Genomic DNA, 22000 nt, shown 5'->3' on the forward strand with positions numbered 1-22000 from the left:
TTTAACATTCAAGTTTGCAATTTATGTTGATAATTTAAAACAAGTATATTTTGGAAAACAACTAGGTGTTCTTTAAACTTGCTTTATCAATGAATTTGTAACTAACTGCAGAAGTCCATTTTCATTGTCTAACGTCCTTTATCAATGTTTGAAGCACACCTTTTAACAACTACCTCAGCATCATTTTCATAATCTGGCTTAATGAAACTTTTATGAATCATATGCAAATAGGAAATTAAATGGGTGATACTCACACGGTACAGCTGTGGCTTCTCCAGAACACAGAGCCACAGTAATATAAAGCTAACACTCAGGTTATCAGTTTAAAAAATAAGAAAGTGATATTCCGTGTATTAAAATAATGATATTGATATTACTGTCAAGGCACAGTGTGTTTAGGTGACCTACAGGAAAACCGAGGCTGGTTCAATATCACATTTTCATTAAAATATATATATTGTTAAAAAATATATAATTGTAAATCTTTCTAGAAACCTTTTTTGGGAGGAGGCATTTTTTAAACCACTACGAGAAATGTATTTGTATCTTGCCACATCTCAGCGCGCTGTCTATGATAGTATCTAACATGAGGGCCCCACGTCTGCTAGTGAATTTAGTACCTTGTTCTTGAGCATCCATGGCTGCGCACTCAGGGCACAGAGGGGGGGATGTGGACAGAGTTCACTTCCCCCACAGAGAAACATGGCAAGCTGTTAATCAAAGCATTACAAAACGGCGTAAACATCTAATTCTACAGTTCTACGAGGGAATCGAAAATAATGGACTTGTTACTTGGTAACTGGAGACATAGCTAAAGCAGCAGACCTGCAGTCCTTGTCCTGGGGAGCCAATCTTGTTCTTTATGTTATGACTACTGCATTATTACATTATTATTACACTATTATCTTCTAACACAGTAAATATGCAATTAAAACTAGCAAAAGCTAAGAATAAAACGCTGGCATTTATCTGATCTGTGAGATGAGGAAATTAGAGCGTACTATTTGGGAGACAGTGTGTTTCACATGTGAGTTAACTAGCCTTTGTTAAAATGGAAGGTGTGCTAACATGCCCAATGTCTTAATCGGTTGCTTTGAGTAATCAATGCAAGGAGGACATGTGAAATGACTCTGAGGAGGCAGCCTCTCTCTCTTTCTGTAAACAACATGGAGTCAGGATTAAAATGTAGTGGGTTGTCCGCTGAGAGTTCCTCACCAAGACAACCAGAGGCAATTGGAAGCAGACTTTTTCAAGTGTCGTACAGTGATATATTGCTTTATTGTTTCCTTTAAAGTCAAACCACACGTGTCTTGCAATAGCACTAAGAGCGGGCTGGGTATGTTGGCTTCCTCACACTTATTTACTGCTGGTCTGGTAGGTGTCTACACCCAGAAACCAGCAGTAGATGTGGGCTGCAGTCACACTGTCCATCTCAGTAAATAAATAGCACCTGTCAAGAGGATATACTATTTACTGGTGTGCTGCTCCAACAGGGAACATCACCTGTCAATATGTGTGTGGACGCTTTGTGTCGAACATGATCAAGACGTATTTATCTTTCATTGCATCTCCAGCAACAACAACATTTCAACCTATTGTGTCGTGTTTGTTTTTCTGACAAAAATGCAATACCAAAAAAAAAAAAAAAAATTGCAAAGCTATGTCGAAGGCTCTGTGATAACTACAAGTTTGGTGGCTATCAGTAGCACAGGTGTTTCCTGTGCTGAGAGAAAAAAAACGTGCTCTGTGGTCAGGCTGCCTAACTTTATTTTCTCATATGTTCACAATGAGAATGAGAGTCTAAACCACAGTTCTTGTTGGTATTTAAGAAACACCAGGCCCAGAGAAAGAGCACACCACCCGCATGCAGGAGAACTTGAAAGAGCGGGTCGGCCAATCAAACTGATTCTGTGCCGCTCTACACCACACTGTCATTGCATGTCACTATTAAGTCCAGATTCGAGGTCAAATGCTTTTGCGATGCTCTGCAAATACTTTTAAGATCGTGTTCACACCATTTGATCAAGGAGAGACCTTATTGCTTATTGCTTATTGCTGACACTCAATTCAGATTCACCTGACAGATCTGAAGCAGACGGGGATGAACTGACCAGGTGATACCCATCACTCACTGAGGTTTTAATGGGTGCAAAACTCTTAATTGAATCTCAGCTGACAACATTATTAAAAGGAGGCAAATTTCACCTTGTCAGAAGCTTCCTGAAACAAGTAATTGGTTTACAAAGCATGTGGCAGACTATCTTGTTGCTCAGATGCACTACTTTGAAAAGATGCAGAATTGGGCATTAAGTTGGGAAGTGGTTTATCAAAAGCAGCACAGAAACATCTCCATAAACCACATAAGCAAAGCACCACTGACAGTGCTTGTTAGCAGATGTCTTTGATTTAGTTTAATTCATTAAGATCTGAGAATAATGGTAAATGTTTAAGCAGTTTTGATCCATAGGACCTGATTGACTTAACAGCCAAATCAATAGGTCTTGAATTATGTTTAATTTCTAGTCTATATGATAGTGTACAGAAGGGAAGGGTATAAATGTTTGCATATAAATCACAGGTATGGCCCCTGTCTTAATTCAGTTCAACCAAAGTTTTCACCAGGCTTTTCAAAACAGTGTTCGAGAATATCTATATCATGAAAAATAGATACTTCCCAAAGTCAAAGTCTCATTCAATATCCAAGAAAGATAATTTCTTCATCCCTTTACCAAATCTTTGAAAAAGACTTTCATTCATATGGGCAGTCAATATTATTTTCACATATATATATATATATATACACTCACCTAAAGGATTATTAGGAACACCATACTAATACTGTGTTTGACCCCCTTTCGGCTTCAGAACTGCCTTAATTCTACGTGGCATTGATTCAACAAGGTGCTGAAAGCATTCTTTAGAAATGTTGGCCCATATTGATAGGATAGCATCTTGCAGTTGATGGAGATTTGTGGGATGCACATCCAGGGCACGAAGCTCCCGTTCCACCACATCCCAAAGATGCTCTATTGGGTTGAGATCTGGTGACTGTGGGGGCCAGTTTAGTACAGTGAACTCATTGTCATGTTCAAGAAACCAATTTGAAATGATTCGACCTTTGTGACATGGTGCATTATCCTGCTGGAAGTAGCCATCAGAGGATGGGTACATGGTGGTCATAAAGGGATGGACATGGTCAGAAACAATGCTCAGGCAGGCCGTGGCATTTAAACGATGCCCAATTGGCACTAAGGGGCCTAAAGTGTGCCAAGAAAACATCCCCCACACCATTACACCACCACCACCAGCCTGCACAGTGGTAACAAGGCATGATGGATCCATGTTCTCATTCTGTTTACGCCAAATTCTGACTCTACCATCTGAATGTCTCAACAGAAATCGAGACTCATCAGACCAGGCAACATTTTTCCAGTCTTCAACTGTCCAATTTTGGTGAGCTTGTGCAAATTGTAGCCTCTTTTTCCTATTTGTAGTGGAGATGAGTGGTACCCGGTGGGGTCTTCTGCTGTTGTAGCCCATCCGCCTCAAGGTTGTACGTGTTGTGGCTTCACAAATGCTTTGCTGCATACCTCGGTTGTAACGAGTGGTTATTTCAGTCAAAGTTGCTCTTCTATCAGCTTGAATCAGTCGGCCCATTCTCCTCTGACCTCTAGCATCAACAAGGCATTTTCGCCCACAGGACTGCCGCATACTGGATGTTTTTCCCTTTTCACACCATTCTTTGTAAACCCTAGAAATGGTTGTGCGTGAAAATCCCAGTAACTGAGCAGATTGTGAAATACTCAGACCGGGCCGTCTGGCACCAACAACCATGCCACGCTCAAAATTGCTTAAATCACCTTTCTTTCCCATTCAGACATTCAGTTTGGAGTTCAGGAGATTGTCTTGACCAGGACCACACCCCTAAATGCATTGAAGCAACTGCCATGTGATTGGTTGGTTAGATAATTGCATTCATGAGAAATTGAACAGGTGTTCCTAATAATCCTTTAGGTGAGTGTATATATATGTTATATACATAATTTCTGTGCTTTAAATTCTGTGGTTATCTTTATTCAAGTAGATTTCAGTTGACTCAGAAATAAGATTCTTTCTCATTCTTAATATGTAACAGTTACTGAGAAGTTATCTGCTGTATTATTCTCATCACACCACCTATTATTTCCCTTGAAAGACTTTTCTTGCCTTTTAGTGCTGTCATTTCTTTCAATACCATTCAGTTCTGTTTAACTCTGTGGTTTGATCACTTATATATGTCACGGGCCCATTGTGTATGAGTTCATTACAGTGACGTAAACCCTCTCTTAAAGTAAACCCTCACCCTAGGGGACCGGTCTTTTGGCATGGCGGGATTGTCGCTCTGGTTTTGGAGCTGTGTGATGCAGGCGCTCTAGGGTATGCCTGAGACAGTGTGGTTCGAATCCGAGCAGGGACTTGGGCCCACACGCTACACTGATGTCATGATTTGCAATAATGACATTGATGCCATTCAGTCATTAGGTTTGCTGCGGGAGGAGCAGTTTAAAGGGGGATAGTGTAACAGGATTAGGATGGTGTATTACAGTGATGTAATTCTCTCTAACTCAGACAAGTGTACAAATCCCCCACACCAGGGGACTGGTCTATTGGTGGAGGGGTTTTGTTGCTTTGCCGGGTGGAGCTGGGTGGCACTCAGAGGCATGGTTCAAATCCAGCCCTGTGGATATATAAACATACATGTATGTTTATTATTTACTTATTATTTAAGTTCACATTTTGGTTCAATGAATACCATATACCACTTCAGTTTCACCTCCTAACTTAATTCTCTAGTTTGCCTTGCCGATCTTATGCTGGCTTCCTGCATTACTTCAAATGAAGACTCTTTTAGTGTGTGTTCCACATGCTGGCTGAGTTTGTAAGCTGACACTACTGTAGCACTGCGGTTAACCAAACCACCTGAGGGAAGCATAAGCCCTGCCTTTATTGGCACAAGGAGCTGCCACGTCACAGGCGAGTCACTAACCCATTTCCTGCCCGAGATGATCAACAGAAATTCAATGTGTAAGGTGGTGGGCTGTCTTGTGAAGGCTGTATAATTTCCTGATGTGTAGGTTTTATAATTCCAGCTTTCTGGTCAGCCCTTCTCTGTAATATTCCTCTGCGGTTAATGATGTGGCATATGCCAGGACTATAATGGGCACAGTGGGGGGATTTTTAGGCAGAGGAACAGAAGTAAAAAACTTTTTGTGTCTTTTGAATATCACACCAGATTCCAGTGATATTACTTAACTATAGCTCCTTATTCACTTGTGTCTTGTGTAATATAATTTCCAATCAACACTTCAGTCAAGTGACTTCAGTGAAAATTGTGGTGGTTGCACTGGAGTTTCATTCAGCGCAAACAAAAAGCGTGTTAGTAGTAATGACGCTAACAAACAGTACTGACATTTATACCTTTCAGTCTTCAATAAACTTCATGTACATATGATAATCAGCTGGGATTTTAAATATAGACAAATATATATAAGAATAAGCAAAGGTAAATCACTTTTAAATTTGATTCTAGAATTAAACATGATATATATTCACTAAATATAATAATATAATATTTTGATGCATAGATTCAATTATAAATAAAATATACACTGAATACATAATTTAAATATACAAAGAAAACCAATTAACTTTTAATTGTGTGTGCTAATGAGATGAAAGAATGATCACTGATACCCAAAGCCAGTCTTTCAAGACCACGTATTCCGTAAGGCTAAATTAAATCAATATAACTTTAAATAAACATGATACTCAATACAGTTATATAAATGAGGATAAAGATTACATTTAAATGAAAAACTAACCATCTCCCCTAAATACAATGTTTTTTTAGTACTATATTTTGTCAGAACAACACGTGTAACTCGTCCTTTGAGTATTTAAGAGCATCATATTTTGCTATTCAGAATGAGTTACTCAATCAGCTTTCACTGCCAAACAGTCAAAAATCGACAAAACACTTCGGGTTACCCTTCATTGCACAGTCCGGCTGAGTGGGCTTTGATCAACTGCTGTTGAATAAAACAGGTATCAACTTTTGTGACTAAATTGATAATTGTTCAGCAGATCCCCTGTGTATAGTTCACAAGTTTACTGGAAAACAAAATCAACTGTGGTAAAGTTGAACGAAAGCTTGGTAAAGCTCCGGTGAGTCTGATAAACAACACCTGGCTCAGCGTGACTACTGAGCCGGACAATAATAACTGCACTCACAGACACACATCACTGCAAAAAATGATTTATTGACATGTTCCCAGGTTTACAGCATAAGGGGCCATTTTATACATTTATAAAACTTTTAACGAGACGTGAGGTTTACCACCCCTGTTTTATGAGACAGAAAACAAACACCCAATGTTACAAGTATAAAAAGCTAAATCTAATTTGCTGCTGTTAACTGTAAAGAGATTTGTATGACCCCTCCTTGGTTCTTTGGGTTTTTGTCCTCATTAGGAAAGCAGTTGTTAATAAATTAAACAAAATGATAATAGTTTATGGATATGGTCAAAGAACTATTCCAGAGAAAAGGACAGGTTTCACAAAGTAATTAACCCTTCTGGTGCAGTCTCTGTAACGATTTATAAACATGCAAAAGTGTCCATGAAGGCCTCTTCTATGTATTCTCCTACTCTCTTTTGATTTCCTCCTCAACTAACAGAATGTGAAAAGCCTGAACTGCCAAGAATAATTTCCTTCGGTGCTCTGTATCTGTCCCCTTTCTTTTAAAATCATGGTATCTTTATTGATGAGTTGGATGACACACACCTTTATGACATTGTAAAAGAGAAACAAACAGAACAAAAAATCCACAATAATTATTTGAAAAGGTTAAAATGCCCTTTTTAAGTATTGACTTGAATACATTTCTATTATTGTCATTATTACTGGAATGAACCCAGACTGGCATGACAAGATTAGAGCTAATCTTTTACAGTTTAAGCTCCACTACTGGGCCCTGCATTGAGATGACAAGCTGTGACAAGGCCAGTGGGAAGTGTCCAGCTGGGCAGCGGCTTCTTTCCTGCCACTATAGTCAACACTGTATTCACGTTCATTTTTCCAGCATACCTGCAGTGTCATTTTGTTAAGATCTGAAATTAACATCATATTATTCAAAGTAAACAACTCCAATTACAAGTTTTGCAATGCTATTACTTCACTGAACACTGAAAAAACTATCAAATGTTTACTTGACTGCAAACAATTTATTATGTTTTCTGCAAGATACATAAATGTAAACAGATCTGTACACAATACTGTTGTGGTGAAATATATTGAACATATCTGCACCAGCATGACAACATTACTGAACCCTTTTTTGAAATGTATAGTTGGAGGAACAAACTGGAAAATAGTTTTGATTTACAAAAAATATCAATAAGACTGATGATCTGTACAAAACAGATATTTCTGTACAGAGTTACAGGTGATAATTCAGTTTTTTCATAACAAATAAGGTTTGTAAACCCATGTATCTCTTAAATGATTGTGCAATATTATTCCTGTGACTTTTATAGCAGTAGCATATATTTACTCCACTATGAACATGTTCAAAATCAGTCTGATTACACTACACCTCCCTGCTGGATACCAGAGGTTTAGAGCACTCATGAATTTACTGTAAATAAAGGCCACAATTATAGGTCACGTGTATGTGTACCAAAGGAGGGAAAACGTTGTGAATTACGGCAATTAACTTTTGAGGGTGGATCTTGCCTTGCCCTAAACCAGGACAATACACATTTTAAAATTCAGTTTAGGTTGTCAAATGGTGCAAACAGTTAAGCTATTTCAATAAAATGCACAAGCACGATGAAAAGATACCGTGTATGTAACATATTTATAGGATTTCTTTGTCACCTGGGGTTAGTGAACATAAATTTTAACAAAGTAATTTGAGGGACAATGTCTCTCCAAGTGTATCACTTTCACATAAATATAAGAGATACATTTCATGTCAAAACAACTCCACACATGTGCCCAACATTCCACCTTTCTATGAGCTGTCACTCAGTCGTACGCCTCTTCAGACACCTGTATGTGCCACCATGAATGTGTGGTTCAGAAACTCATAAACTTGCAAAAGCTTGGCATAAGAGCACCACTAAATTAATACTTCATGACTAGAAATAGTCAAGGGTGTCACTTTATTAAACTACTAGAAAGATAGGAATCATAAGCAAGAGGAATTATAGCTGGTCAATTAATGTAACAGAAGTAACAGAAATTGGTTTGGACATTTGGTTATTGTTATGTGTTGCGCTATTTACATAAAATATATTAAAAGATGTAGACTCTAGAATGATGTGTAGATGTCTGAAAAATTAATGTTGTACTGTTAGGTTCTGTCTATTTACAATTACACTAATAGCGCACGTGCACTGCAGAATGTTGACCCCATCATTGTAAACAACAAAACAAATAATTTAACACAAAATGCAATATAACACGTATATTCATAGTAGTGCTGCCATTTCATCGTATGAAAATAATTCCTTGAAGTAGAACAACAGCAATCTGGTTAAAGCAGGTGCTAAGTCAGATGCTAAGTGTAGAAATCCAACAAACACCTGATGCCATGATGTAATGAACAATATGCACCAGCATATTTAATTTTCAATACCAAAGAAAACTACATTATTCTTAGGGTCCAACAGCTGTGTCAAACGAGAATCTGGCACCACAGATTGACTCATTGAATTAATTACCGAATCAAGAATGATCCGTCACAGTATTTAGCTGTCCATGCAGGTCCGTTTCTTTCCTGTAACTCCTGTTTACAGTCAACAGCCTGCGATACACTGCAAGTCAGTCCTGAGGCTGGTGAGTGGATATCAGACACGAGCTGATCTGAGGGAATCACCTCACACAATATTAAAGACGTTGAAACTCCATGAGCCGGACAAAATCCATCATCTGACTCTGTAAGACCTCTCAAGGTATCATACACTGCAAGAGGTGATGGGAACATCGTGTTCCACAGGAAAGACAGAAAAAAAAAAGGTACGACGAAGACATAATTAAAATATTTTGCACTGATTCACGTCGAAAAGCTTCCTCCTGGATTGTTTCTTGGCTTGGTTGACGGCAGTCCGGACCGCACATTCGAACACCTGCTGCACCCCCCTATTGCTAAGAGACGAACATTCCAAGTAGCCTTTGGCCCGGATGTCGTGTGCGAGCTTCTTGCCCTCAGCGGAGGTGATGCAGTTGGCTCGGTGCGGGCCCATCTCCCGCTGGTCAGTCTGTGTGGCCACCACCAGCACCGGGGCACTGGGGAGGTAGTCCCTGACCTCGTCAATCCACTTGTGGCGCACGTTCACGTAGGAGTTGTGGTTGGCCACCGAGTAGCAAAGCAGCACGACGTCGGCCTGCTGGTAGGACATGGGGCGGATGCCTTTGAAGGTGTCATTCCCAGCCGTGTCCCACAGGCCCAGGCTGATCTGGATGCCGTCCATGAACACCTCTACACCCGTGTTCTCGTACACTGTGGGCGTGTAGCAGTCGGGGAACGTCTCGGAGGTGAAGCGCACCAACAGGGCCGTCTTCCCCACCGCTGAGTCACCCACCAGCACGCACTTGATGGAGTTCAACGCCATGTTCTCTGTCTCTCTGTCCTCGGCTCTGACTGAGGTCTCGCAGTCTCACGGGGAAGGCACGCCTCCAGCCACCATGAGGGTTGTGGTACTTGTTGATACAGAAGTTTATTCCAGGTGATCTCCCTTTCCCCTCAAGCAGTGTTTGAGCACCATTAAATCTCTGTCCACTTAAGATATTCCGCACGTGCTCAGTGTCTTCATGGCACCTGAGAATTCACCTGTCAATTAATAAAAAAGACAACAGCACTTTACTACAGGAAATATAGAAAACATGCATCTTTTCCATTCAAAACACTCTGGTTAACATTTTGTTGTGTTCCTCTACAGCATTTAACACTGTCTGATTAGCTGACAAGAGGTAATCATACATCTATAAATTACTTTAGTACCAAAACTTGAGTGTGCATTTTGATACATTTCTGCAGGATTGTTACAGTGAATGCTCCCTCTATACAGGAACAGAAACTAAAAAACAGAAATAAACGAAGTTTTGTAAACAGTTATTATTAGCTGCTTTGTCTGCACTTTTTCTCCAGTAGAGAATCGTCTTCATGGAAAAGTTCCAAAGAAAAGCAGAATACAAACCAAAAGGAACGATTTTTCTTGATTAACAACAGCTTGTTTATAATAATGAGAAACTATAATTTATTAATAAGGTTTTAAGAGGGATCTCATCTGAGTTTGATCATGGTATTTTAGTATTAACTTAAATTTTATGTACTGTAGCTTCTTCTGTATTTATAGCTACTATACAATGCTTTATAATGATGACATTTTTCAACTATATTTGCTGTAATAAAAGTACAGTTCAAGATATTGTAAGTAAAGCTTTTCTGCTTTTTTTGGCACTTGGTAAATTATATTGTATTGGACATAAACCCTTAAAAAGGGGTGTTTTTTGTTATAAGTTTAATATAGCTTTTTGTTCCCTGGGAGTCCACAATATCAGTATTCAGTATGTCCTACAACTCCACTGGTATGAATCTTAACAGAGAGTTTTTAAAACAATGTAGAAAGCAAAACAAAATTCAAATAAAAATGCAAAGGTCCACGCAAATCTTTTGTCCCCTTGTTTTATAGCATCTTCAATTTCCTTTCCAATAAAAAACACTATTTCTATGGGGCGGAAAAAGCTGCTCCCGTGTACTGGTAACTGCACGCAGGGCTATGATCTGTTTTATAAATATGTTGGATTTAGTTGTGTTTGGCGGCATAGTTCAGTCCTGATTGTTCAATCCATGATTTAAAAAAAGCATGTATGTATATGTATGTATGTATAAGTACTGCAGCAAAGAGTAATCCTACTGCACAGACGAAAGAACCCAGCAATTATGCCACTAAATGTCATACGGACTTATGGAGCACAAATCCACAGCATGAAGAGCCTTGTTGAATAGATTGAAAAACTTTAAAGTGTATAGAACTGTCGGAAAATTAACAACAAGGAGGTGAATTGCCTAAACAGGTGTAGTAACACGTATAACGCAATACCTTCAGTCACCTAGCTCCCAACTGCACCCACATTTACTGCAGTCGTCACCTAGCTGCATGAAATCTGACCACTTGGCATTTACCACACTGCTAGGGTATTTACAGGGACTTTCCCTTTCAGTCCCACCTCCAGTAAATAGAGACAGGAATTCTTACATCTCTAGGTGTCTCTAAAGTCTTTGTGGTAGTTACTGATAACAGTGGGGTCATGAGGGAATTTGATTTCAGTCTTCTACCTGGGGGGGGTGTCAGTGGCCCTACTGTATATGATATTGTCATGAGAAGATTCTTGTAAAGGGAGCTAAGTGCTCCATGTCAGTGTAAAGTATTGCAGACTGGAAAAACAATGATTCATTTTACTGCTGCACTCCTGACATCATTAACACCTAATTGTATTACCATATACAATTTCAATGCATGAGAGAAAGTTCAAAATGATTACACATTAAGAATAATTTTCATATTTATGCCTCCAAAAAGCACACTATTTTGTATAATAAGTATGGTTTGTTTTGTGAATATTTATTTTTTAGAACATATTATTTAATGTTGAACTCAAGATAAGGATATAAAGAGGCATAACTATTAAACAATGTACTTATTTTGTCTCAGTCTAAATCTTATGTAAAAAAAATAGGTGTAAAACAAGATTCCATAAGCAGAACATTATAACAATATAACTTCAGTATCTGAACAGGGTTTTAAAACTTAATTAGGAGCCTGAGAAGAAATCAAGTTAACAGCTCTCATTTTTTATGCATGTAGTAAATGTGCTTTTGAAAACAGGGCTTCCTGTTGCGAGACACAAGATTCCAGCTCTGAATGGTATAAAGGTTTTTGAACTGTTTGAATTTATTATAAATTGTTAATAGATAGAAGTGTTTTTGCCTAATCCTTATACAAACAGCAAATCCTTCTTAAATTATTTATCAATAATGTAGCATTTTATATATAGCTAGGCGTACTTCCGTGCTTCAGCAGGTAACTTGCAAGTAATAAATAAATCAGTAAATAAATGCACCTTATAAAATATCAGTATCAGTAAAAAAAATTATAAAGTAATAAATAAATAAATGTATCAGAATAAATAAATGAGTGTATGTGTGTGTGTATATATATATATAAACACACATACACTCATTTATTTATTCTGATACATTTATTTATTTATTACTTTATTACTTCTATATTAAAGTTCAAATACACACAAATCATGTCATGAGTATAACATTATGCAGTAAGTATGAAAGTTTGCTTTGAGTATGCTTCTGCTGTCTTACTTTGGCTCAAAGCAGGAAAACAATATTTGCAAAGACAGCAGAAAAAAATATACTTGAGTAATATTATAAGGTGTATTTTGTGCAGTGTGGAAGTATTGCAAAAGCACAGAACAGATCTGCATACAGCAGACATACTGGAAAACTAGAAAACAAGTAGTACTTTACAAATATAGTGATGATACAGAAACTATACAGGTACTATTATATAGTTTAAAGTGAAATAGAATTTAAAAAAGAGGAATTAAAAAAACCTTGCTCACAAAAAAGCTTGCTGTTGTGTGTTTTGTGTGTGTGTGCATGAAATTTCAAGATATATTAATCTGAAAATTAAGTATTTGTGGTTAAAAATATTAGTGATTAACATCAAATGACTTCCTTCTTTTCTGCTAACCACCGTTACTTGTCACAGGATAGCATTTTAACACAAATTAGTTGATATATGTCAGGAACCAAGTCTCTTTCACGTGAAGATAGAAACTGTATGTTTTAAGCTCATATTAAGTGAAATAATTTCATTATTTCAAAACAGCATCGCCGTGCTTTTCTATTTTTCTGTGCTGATACATTACATCATAATATTGCATGTCAAGGCTTGTTCTTTGTAATTCATTTGTAATGTAATTTGTATAACATATATCAGCTTTGCTTTTTCAATGTACACTATATAAATCTTGAGAATGCAATGTAGTCTAAGCATAAACATTTCACTCACTAAATTGATATTTCCATTCCCCCTGAATATATGTTCAGCTCAGCAGTTTCAATGCAGCACATTCAAATACTGGCCTGAAAATTTTTCAATTACCTTCAACACAAAGAGCCTGGTGAGGATAACTATATTTACAATATTCAGCCACAGCAACATGATTTTTAGATGTTTTACTATACACGGGCTCATGTGATACTTAAATAATAAAACCTTTCTGAAAATGTTTCAGGAAAACAACTAATAAACATCACTGTCTCTGGTTTTATATATATATATATATATATATATATATATATATACTAAATGGGTTGGTGGGTAACTCTTAGTTTCGATACATGTTATTCACAGTTTTGTGTTTTACAGCTTGTTTAAACATTTATATATATTTATATTTATAGGAGAATTAAGTCATGTATAAGGAGTCTGATTCTGAAACCAGGAAGCTCCAATTTGGATTTTTTTGCTTTACGCTTTTCTGTTTGAAATGCATTATGAATTAATTATTATAAATTGCTTATTTCACCCCTTAACCTCTTCATATCACACTGATTAACTGAAATGTGGGTGTGCCCTTGTGTGTTTTCGTCCTTGGACATTGCTTCTTGTGTATTTGTTTCATAACCTATTGTAAAAATATCTTAAAATGCAGTGGGCAATATCTTAGTGGTGTGGGCTAAAATCAATGCTTTCTTCAATAAATTAACAACATTATACTCTTAGTAACTGTTAATAATGATTGCCCATAAAATCGGACACTGCGAGAAGCAGGTTAGATCAACACACAACAAAGCCTCCCCGATCTCCAGCGACAGCTGTTTCTCAAGCAGCATGATTACGAACAAACCCAGTGCTTTGAAAGTATAAAAAAAACTTGTCTAGAAGACTATATAAGTAGTGCCAAACTTCACACAACAAGAGCCTGCCAAGCTGTTATAAAAAGAATAACAGACACAAGAAACAGTTTGTTTCCATGACCTGAAAGCGGCATACTGTGCACTGCATTGCAAGCTTTTAGTTGTACCACATTTTCAGAGACAAACAAACTCATTTATTACACATATTTGGTGGGTCTCGGATGGCTTTCTAGGCCATAAAGCAGGTATTAGTTTTACTGTATCTTTAGATATACTTTGACCAAATTTTATTATAATCTAATATTTAGTAATTCAAAAAGTAATTAATATAAAACCCTGGCATTTGTATGTTTTATAAATACAAAAAAGATTCCAGTTTATTGCCTTCATCAGGAGAATCACAACAGGTTTATCTATCCTCCACACCTCCTTAAGACACATCTGATGAGATTATACCTGAAGACCAGTCTGAACTTTTCTTATACTTTATTTGAATTCACTGTAATGAGAAGATGCTGTTGCCTTTAACTAAGATAAAGGCCTCAAGTAAATAATTTAATAATGAAGTCCACGACAGGTAGACTAACTGATGGAAGGAGGAGTCGGCTTGTGTGTTAGACTGATCATAAATGCCTGCTCTCTCTTTTTATTAGTGTATAGAGCTTTAAAAAGGTGCATTTGTGAGAGTCATCAGGTAGTCTGTTTTAAATTGCCTAATGTAGCCCTGATCGCCTCATCTAACAATTTTTCTGTCATCATGAAATAGATAAATAATGACCCATTATTGCAAAACCATGGTTACACAACCTTGTCTCCAATACAGACAGAGTAAGCATCAAATACTCAGTGTACTCCACCTGATGATTTAAAACTGGTCTTCTTCACGTAGAAAAAAAAAACTTTTCTGAGGGCACGGAGAATCTGGCTTATACTTTTATAGCCGTATTTATTTTGGCTATAATATTCCACATGACCCTTTGCCTTGCCATGTGCTCTATACCATGAAACTGCCAAGTAAATATATTCAATCACTCAACACCACACATTAGCATTGTACAGAGCCTGTAAATAAAACACGAGAGGTGGACACTTATGAGACAAGGCAGTTAATATGACAGGCTGGGGACTCGATCCTAACTAATGGACACCTCCGTGATGTTATACAAGTGGTTTAAATAAGAATTTGATGGTAAGTTGTCATTAAAATTCCATGAAAACTACAAGGAAAAGCTCCTTGTGTTCATATAAACTTGAACTGATCAGTTAAAGGAATTAAAAATAAACCATAAGAGTTGTCTACTCTGACGGATGGCTGCTGTAGTCAATTAGCAAAACGGCGACAGGGCTACAGATGTCAGGTGGAAGTCGGAAACATCTCAGCATGTACTTTTCCAGGCCTGTATTACTGTAGACACCCACCAAGGTGATCACAACTATATGCACAGAGGACCAGTGTCCATGAACTGAGGAAACCTGATCTCTTCAAAGAATGGTATTTCCCTTTAAGACCACAAACCAACATTTCAGGGGATGTCTTTGGAAACTTCCCCTGTCTGTGTTTTGCAGACACCTGCCGAGGTTAATAGAACTGCAAGCTCAATGGACCAGTGTCCGTGAATTGAGGAAACCTGATCTCATGGGATAATGGTTTTTACCCTCAAGACCACAAATCGACAATTCAGGGCATGTCTCTGGAAACATCCCCCTCGGTAATTTCAAAAGTAAACAAAGCCCCCTTTCCCTCTTCAGAATCATTATTAAGGTGATAAATAACATATTTAAGCAATTTTTTTTCTTCAGGAAGAACTGAAAGTATTGGGTGCCTTTTCCATCACCAATAAAAAATTGCTCTCTACAGGTATTAAGTTGTGCACAAGAACACTGTACAATGTTTAATTTATTTCTCTTATGCCCTGTTTCAACTGGCCACGTTTAGGTGCACCTCTGAGTGGTTGGGCTGTAACTGAACACCTAAACTTTGCTGTCCTTTCTCTAGCAGGATTTTCGCGATCGTAGCAAACACTTTTAAATGTCTTATGCTCCAAGCAACTGATCCTGTGTGGCACTTTCCATCGAACATTAATAACTCAAATGTAATAGTCTTCCCAAGGTAAACACACATATTCCTTCTTGTAAAACGTTTCTGCTGCATCTCTTGCATCAACTGCAGCAGTGACGTTGCATCTGGCTAAGTAAGGGAAGTAACAGTATGTACCACAGACCAGTTTGGGACTCAGCCGGTAAGATGTACGAAACTGTGCCTCGTGAAACCAGTTCGGGCACAGGCGGACACTGGGCCACAGTGGAAATGCCCTGGACACGAATGGCCACGCTGAGGTGCACCTCAACGTTGCTTGTGGAAATGGGGCATTAGACACTATTTTCAGCCAAAAGCTACTTTAGTGTTAATTAAATCGACTATATATGTTCATAACTTTCTTTCTAATAATCTGCACATTTGTCTAAAAACTACAGGGCTGGCTTCCTTTCTAATCATACCACAGACTAGACTGGTAGTGACAGTCTGAAACATTATACTGTAACCTGCTGTGCTTTGGAATAACCAACGTAAAAACACCCACCCACCTCCCTACAAAACAGAAGCCTTTCTTTGCGCTTCTCATCTTGTTCCTGCTAATTACCTCAATTATATCTGTCTTTAGACCACGGATGCATAAAATCCTAAAACAGGGATACCCAGTATCCAGGGTACCATGGCAGCAGTAGGAAATAAAAAACCAAGCGTCAGAAACCCCATATTGTCGATAGCACTTGCTGCTGCTAATTACAAAGGCAACATTCACTAATCCAAGTAATGATACTAGGGTGCCTTTGTGTTTGGGGTTGGTGGAGTGAATGTAATATATAATAAATTAAACAATATTACATGTAAATACAATTAGTGAACACAAACTTCATAACAAACCTCAACACGCAAACTGAGAACAGCAGTAGGTCTTTAACAACAAACACGAATGATTGTACAGTCAATCATATTTTTATAACGTACATACCTGAATATAATCTGCAGTATATTACAATCAGATTAGCATTAAACGGTATAGGTTACCTCTCACTATACAGAAAAATTGGGTATTTCAACTTTTTATGTAGTCCTTTATTGACATTGGTGAACATATCTATTTGAAATGTGAGTTGAAAAATTAAATCATGTAAGTTAAATAACTGTTTTGTGGTTATCAATATTCTTTGCCGTAAACAGATATCTGTAGATGCTACTTTAGCCCAAACTGGGTTTACTTAATTTCAGAAACACAACCTTTAGGAAAGAGACTTTATAATAATTCCCTATGGAGGTGATCAGAGGGAAAATACAAAGAGTATTGTATTGTGTTCCATTGCATAACCTGACAGAAAAGATGGCTTCTGTCAAAATACTTACAATCTTTATCAAAAAAGGCCCTCTTGACATAAATTAGGTGATTTCACAAACCTGTAGAAAGTATGTTGTGGAAATTATTACATAGCACACCTTGAAATAGATAAATAAAATGATAAACCAGTATTTACTCAACAATTACGCCATCTGTAAATGCACAAACAAGCCAAAAGCTACTAAAAATATAATCGGGGAATTCATAAAATAATTTATGATAAATTGTAAGAGACACTATTTTTATTTTAAGTCAACAAAGTATACTAAGATTGAAGAATTTTGGAATCGGTTCAGACCTATTTGAATGTTTCTGTGTGGGTGGGTGCAATACAGAGGGCTTTATTCCTTTGAGAGAAAAAGTACCAGGTAGTACCAAGACTTGGGATAAAAACCTGTGTGTATCCCATCTAAAGCAGTGTTCAAAGATCAGTTTTCAGTCAGTATCTCTCAAGCAGTGCTGTTGACGTTGTTTATACTGCATTCACACATGCAGAGCAACATTAAAATGGCGGTTGTTTGCGAAAATGGCCTCAACAATAAATATTACTGAAGCATAAAATAAGAATGAACGCTAATTGTGAATTTATCCAAAAACATTAGCAGACTCTTATATAGCACTAGTTACTATGAAAGGGGTGGATATGAGAGTGGGGGGGTGGGGGGTAATGTTAACCAAATCAGAACTGAACTCATCTGGCACATAATGCTTGAATGAATCTCCCACCTGCATTTGCAATGACGAAGATTTATGTTTTCAGTACGAAACTCAAATAAACTGAATATTTTCTTCCAGATTCTACTTGGTTTACTTTGTCCGTGAATTATTATTGTGATGACGATGATGATTAAAATGACCTAGCTCCCTTCATAATTTTACAAGAAATACAGTTTCAGCAATGACTGTACAGCCAACTTATTATTATGCCTCTTTTCCAAGTTGGGCAGTTTTGATTCAGAGGCTGAAATTGAGCAGCAGTAGGCCTATTTGTTTTGTTTGTTTTATCAATTACAATTGTATCTTTTCATCTTGATGCAATCTACAGGAACATATTGCATCTGCACCACTACAATAGCATTAGTCTTATATTAATTACATTTCGGAGGTCAGGTTTTCACACAACACATTAAATAAACATCAGTAATGTACAACCAACTGACCGAAGTGGTGTTCCTCTCAAGCCAAGAGGCATGACTGGTGGGTTTAATACCATGGAACAACGTGTTCAAATTATTACAAAAGGATAATACTATAGTATTATATATAAGCATCGTGGTCTGTAAGTGTATCCCTCCCATTTTGAACAAGGACCAAGCAGATGCCCGAAGGGAAAAAGTAAGAGCAATGAAGTAAGGAAAATTGTGTTCTTTCAAAATCCAGCATACAGTCCATGATATCTTTCTCTACATGGTACATCTTAACCAAAATGGGTTACATTAGCCGATTAATAATATTAGACACGAAACAGTGGAATTAAATAGAAGTATGTATAGTTCATGAATATAGTTTTCAAATGGTTTTGTACTGGATATAAAACAGGTCTTGTGTAGTTGTTACTTATTCATTAATTGTGTATGCAATTGTTGCCAGGTGTGAGCACTATATATCTAGGAAGAGGCGCCATTTTGGGCCACGGACGGTAAAAGACGTTTCCTCTTAAGGATTTCAATGAAGCACAAATTGAATTCTGAACTGTAAGCACCGTGAACAGTCTGCACATGTTGTGTGTGTCTGTTTGTTTCTGTAATAAAGACAGGTTTGTGAGATTAAGCACATCTTAAAATATTAAAACCGCTTCCACATATTCTCCAAATCTCTAAATGTAGACTGGCGTCTGATCAGCTAGTCAGAAAGTGAAAAGACTAACAACAAAACGACATGAATCATGAGTCTTTGTACATATAATATAATATAATATAATTGCTGGCACACTCATTTGGTTACAAAGACATTTTAATTACATTTACTTTAAAATGATTCTTTGTTTCTGTAGCTAATCTAAATAACTGTGAATTTAGTTAAAAAGTAAACAGATATAATTGTAATATTTGCATTCCCAGTTTATAATCTGCAATAAATATTTAAAATCTTTCTTTCGTGCATCTAACTGTTCATCACGTTGCGTACCATGCAAGTACTTATGAGCGTACTTATGTTAACCAAATTACTACTAGTAGTAGTAATAATATTAATATCTGTAATAATAATACTAATAACAATAACACGATTACTATAAAACAATATCAATAATAAATATTTGACTTTTTCCAATATTGTACTGTCAGTACAATATTACACTTAATAAAAACGAAATATATTCAGACTATTCCTCACATCATCACCGCATTGATTAAAATGAAAAACAATCAAATACAATACAATTCCGAAATTACAAAACAAAACACGAGTTGTCTTACCGCCTGAGTTGCTGCTCCAAACCTACTGCTCTGCCACCGTCTGTGCGGATGCGGGTAGAAAGTGTGACGTTAAGATGTCTTTCCTCCTTTTCAAAGAATATTGTGTTGTTACAAGCCGTTAAAAGAAGACTTTTGACATGATGGTAAGTGTGTGACTACAATGTGCCCGACACTGAGCAGCACAGAGCCCGCTGTGACAGTCCTGCAGTGAAAGAGCGCGTCTGCAGCTGGAGATGTAATTTGCAGCATCTTGCTCTGTGTGGGGGAGGCGGCCTTACCACACTCACAGCACCCTGCTCATCACAGCACCCTGCTCATCACAGCAGCCTGCTCATCACAGCACCCTGCTCATCACAGCAGCCTGCTCATCACAGCACCCTGCTCATCACAGCACCCTGCTCATCACAGCACCCTGCTCATCACAGCACCCTGCTCATCACAGCACCATCACAGCACCCTGCTCATCACAGCACCCTGCTCATCACAGCACCATCACAGCACCCTGCTCATCACAGCACCCTGCTCATCACAGCACCCTGCTCATCACAGCAGCCTGCTCATCACAGCACCCTGCTCATCACAGCACCATCACAGCACCCTGCTCATCACAGCACCCTGCTCATCACAGCACCCTGCTCGTCACAGCAGCCTGCTCATCACAGCACCCTGCTCATCACAGCACCCTGCTCATCACAGCACCATCACAGCACCCTGCTCATCACAGCACCATCACAGCACCCTGCTCATCACAGCACCATCACAGCACCCTGCTCATCACAGCACCCTGCTCATCACAGCACCATCACAGCACCCTGCTCATCACAGCACCCTGCTCATCACAGCACCATCACAGCACCCTGCTCATCACAGCACCCTGCTCATCACAGCACCCTGCTCATCACAGCAGCCTGCTCATCACAGCAGCCTGCTCATCACAGCACCCTGCTCATCACAGCACCATCACAGCACCCTGCTCATCACAGCACCCTGCTCATCACAGCACCCTGCTCGTCACAGCAGCCTGCTCATCACAGCACCCTGCTCATCACAGCACCATCACAGCACCCTGCTCATCACAGCACCCTGCTCATCACAGCACCCTGCTCATCACAGCAGCCTGCTCATCACAGCACCCTGCTCATCACAGCACCCTGCTCATCACAGCAGCCTGCTCATCACAGCACCCTGCTCATCACAGCACCCTGCTCATCACAGCACCCTGCTCATCACAGCACCCTGCTCATCACAGCACCCTGCTCATCACAGCAGCCTGCTCATCACAGCACCCTGCTCATCACAGCAGCCCCGGGTTTGCACGGCTACAACAGCCCCGGGTTTGGTCGCACTGTGTATTTCTAACAATGGGCCAGGTCAAACCAAAACTTTGACCCACCCACTAGAAAACTGCAACCCTGTTCATCATAGTGGTTACATTTATGATTAGAGAAAGTGGCATCTTAGTAAAAATGAAGCTGAGTACATACAGTTCTGTAGTTTTCTATTAGCGGGTGGGTCAAAGTTTTGATTTAATCCGGCCCTATGTTTGTTGGGTGCGCAGATTATATATCTATCTCTATATATTGTATTATAAAAATGATATAAGCCTACTGCTTTTATCATGCTCATGATCTATAATCTGAACAATAAAACATTTTAGAATGTGTGGTACACACGCAACATACATATTAGACTTAAGGTTAGTAAAATCTAAGAACATTTAAGTAGTTATGTCTACCTTGGACAACAAATCAGTGCAGAGGGAGCTATGGACGAAATCAAAAGAAGAGTGAAAATGGGATGGAATGCACTTGGAAGAACAGCACGCTGCTGAGAGGAAATCTACAAGAGAAAGAAAGAGAACAAATATCAATGCATACCTATGGTTGTAAAACCTGGTCACTAAATGCAAAAATGCAGATGACACAAAGAAGGTTGGATAACAAGAAGAGCTAGAAAAATAAATTAATGGATCAGAGAAGATACCAAAATATGTGACAACGTTGAAGAAGTGTAAATGTTACAATGGCAATGGGCCGGACACATTGCAAGAAGAACAGATCAAAGATGGACAAAAGGACCAATTGAATGCATCTCGTAAGAGGTTAAATAAAGACCTGGACAACCACATATAAGGCTGGAATATGAAATCATACACTTTGCAGGTGTTACATGAAAAAGAGATGCTGTAGCCTGAAGCA

The 22000-nt window shown here is 38.3% G+C and overlaps 1 protein-coding gene across 2 annotated transcripts; it reads right to left on the reverse strand.

Moving 5' to 3' along the window:
• Positions 1 to 6279: 6279 nt before the first annotated feature.
• On the reverse strand, positions 6280 to 21626 carry rhoh (ras homolog family member H). Of its 2 annotated transcripts, none has more exons than XM_066720514.1 (2): positions 21538 to 21626; positions 6280 to 9874 (listed from the first exon to the last, which is right to left on the reverse strand). In XM_066720514.1, exon 2 carries the CDS (start codon positions 9654 to 9656, stop codon positions 9078 to 9080), a length of 579 nt encoding a protein of 192 aa, XP_066576611.1. In that variant the 5' UTR covers positions 9657 to 9874; positions 21538 to 21626; the 3' UTR covers positions 6280 to 9077. The 2 variants fall into 2 exon arrangements, with proteins under 2 accessions (XP_066576611.1, XP_066576610.1); XM_066720513.1 differs by lacking the exon at positions 21538 to 21626 and adding an exon at positions 19803 to 20079.
• Between the last annotated feature and the right edge of the window lie 374 nt (positions 21627 to 22000).

The sequence above is a fragment of the Amia ocellicauda genome, chromosome 13, assembly GCF_036373705.1.
Source record: "Amia ocellicauda isolate fAmiCal2 chromosome 13, fAmiCal2.hap1, whole genome shotgun sequence".
NCBI lineage: Eukaryota > Metazoa > Chordata > Actinopteri > Amiiformes > Amiidae > Amia > Amia ocellicauda.

Bases quoted from the DNA above. Each gene is read 5' to 3' on its own strand.
- rhoh (XM_066720514.1), bottom strand. From the start codon at position 9,656: ATGGCGTTGAACTCCATCAAGTGCGTGCTGGTGGGTGACTCAGCGGTG.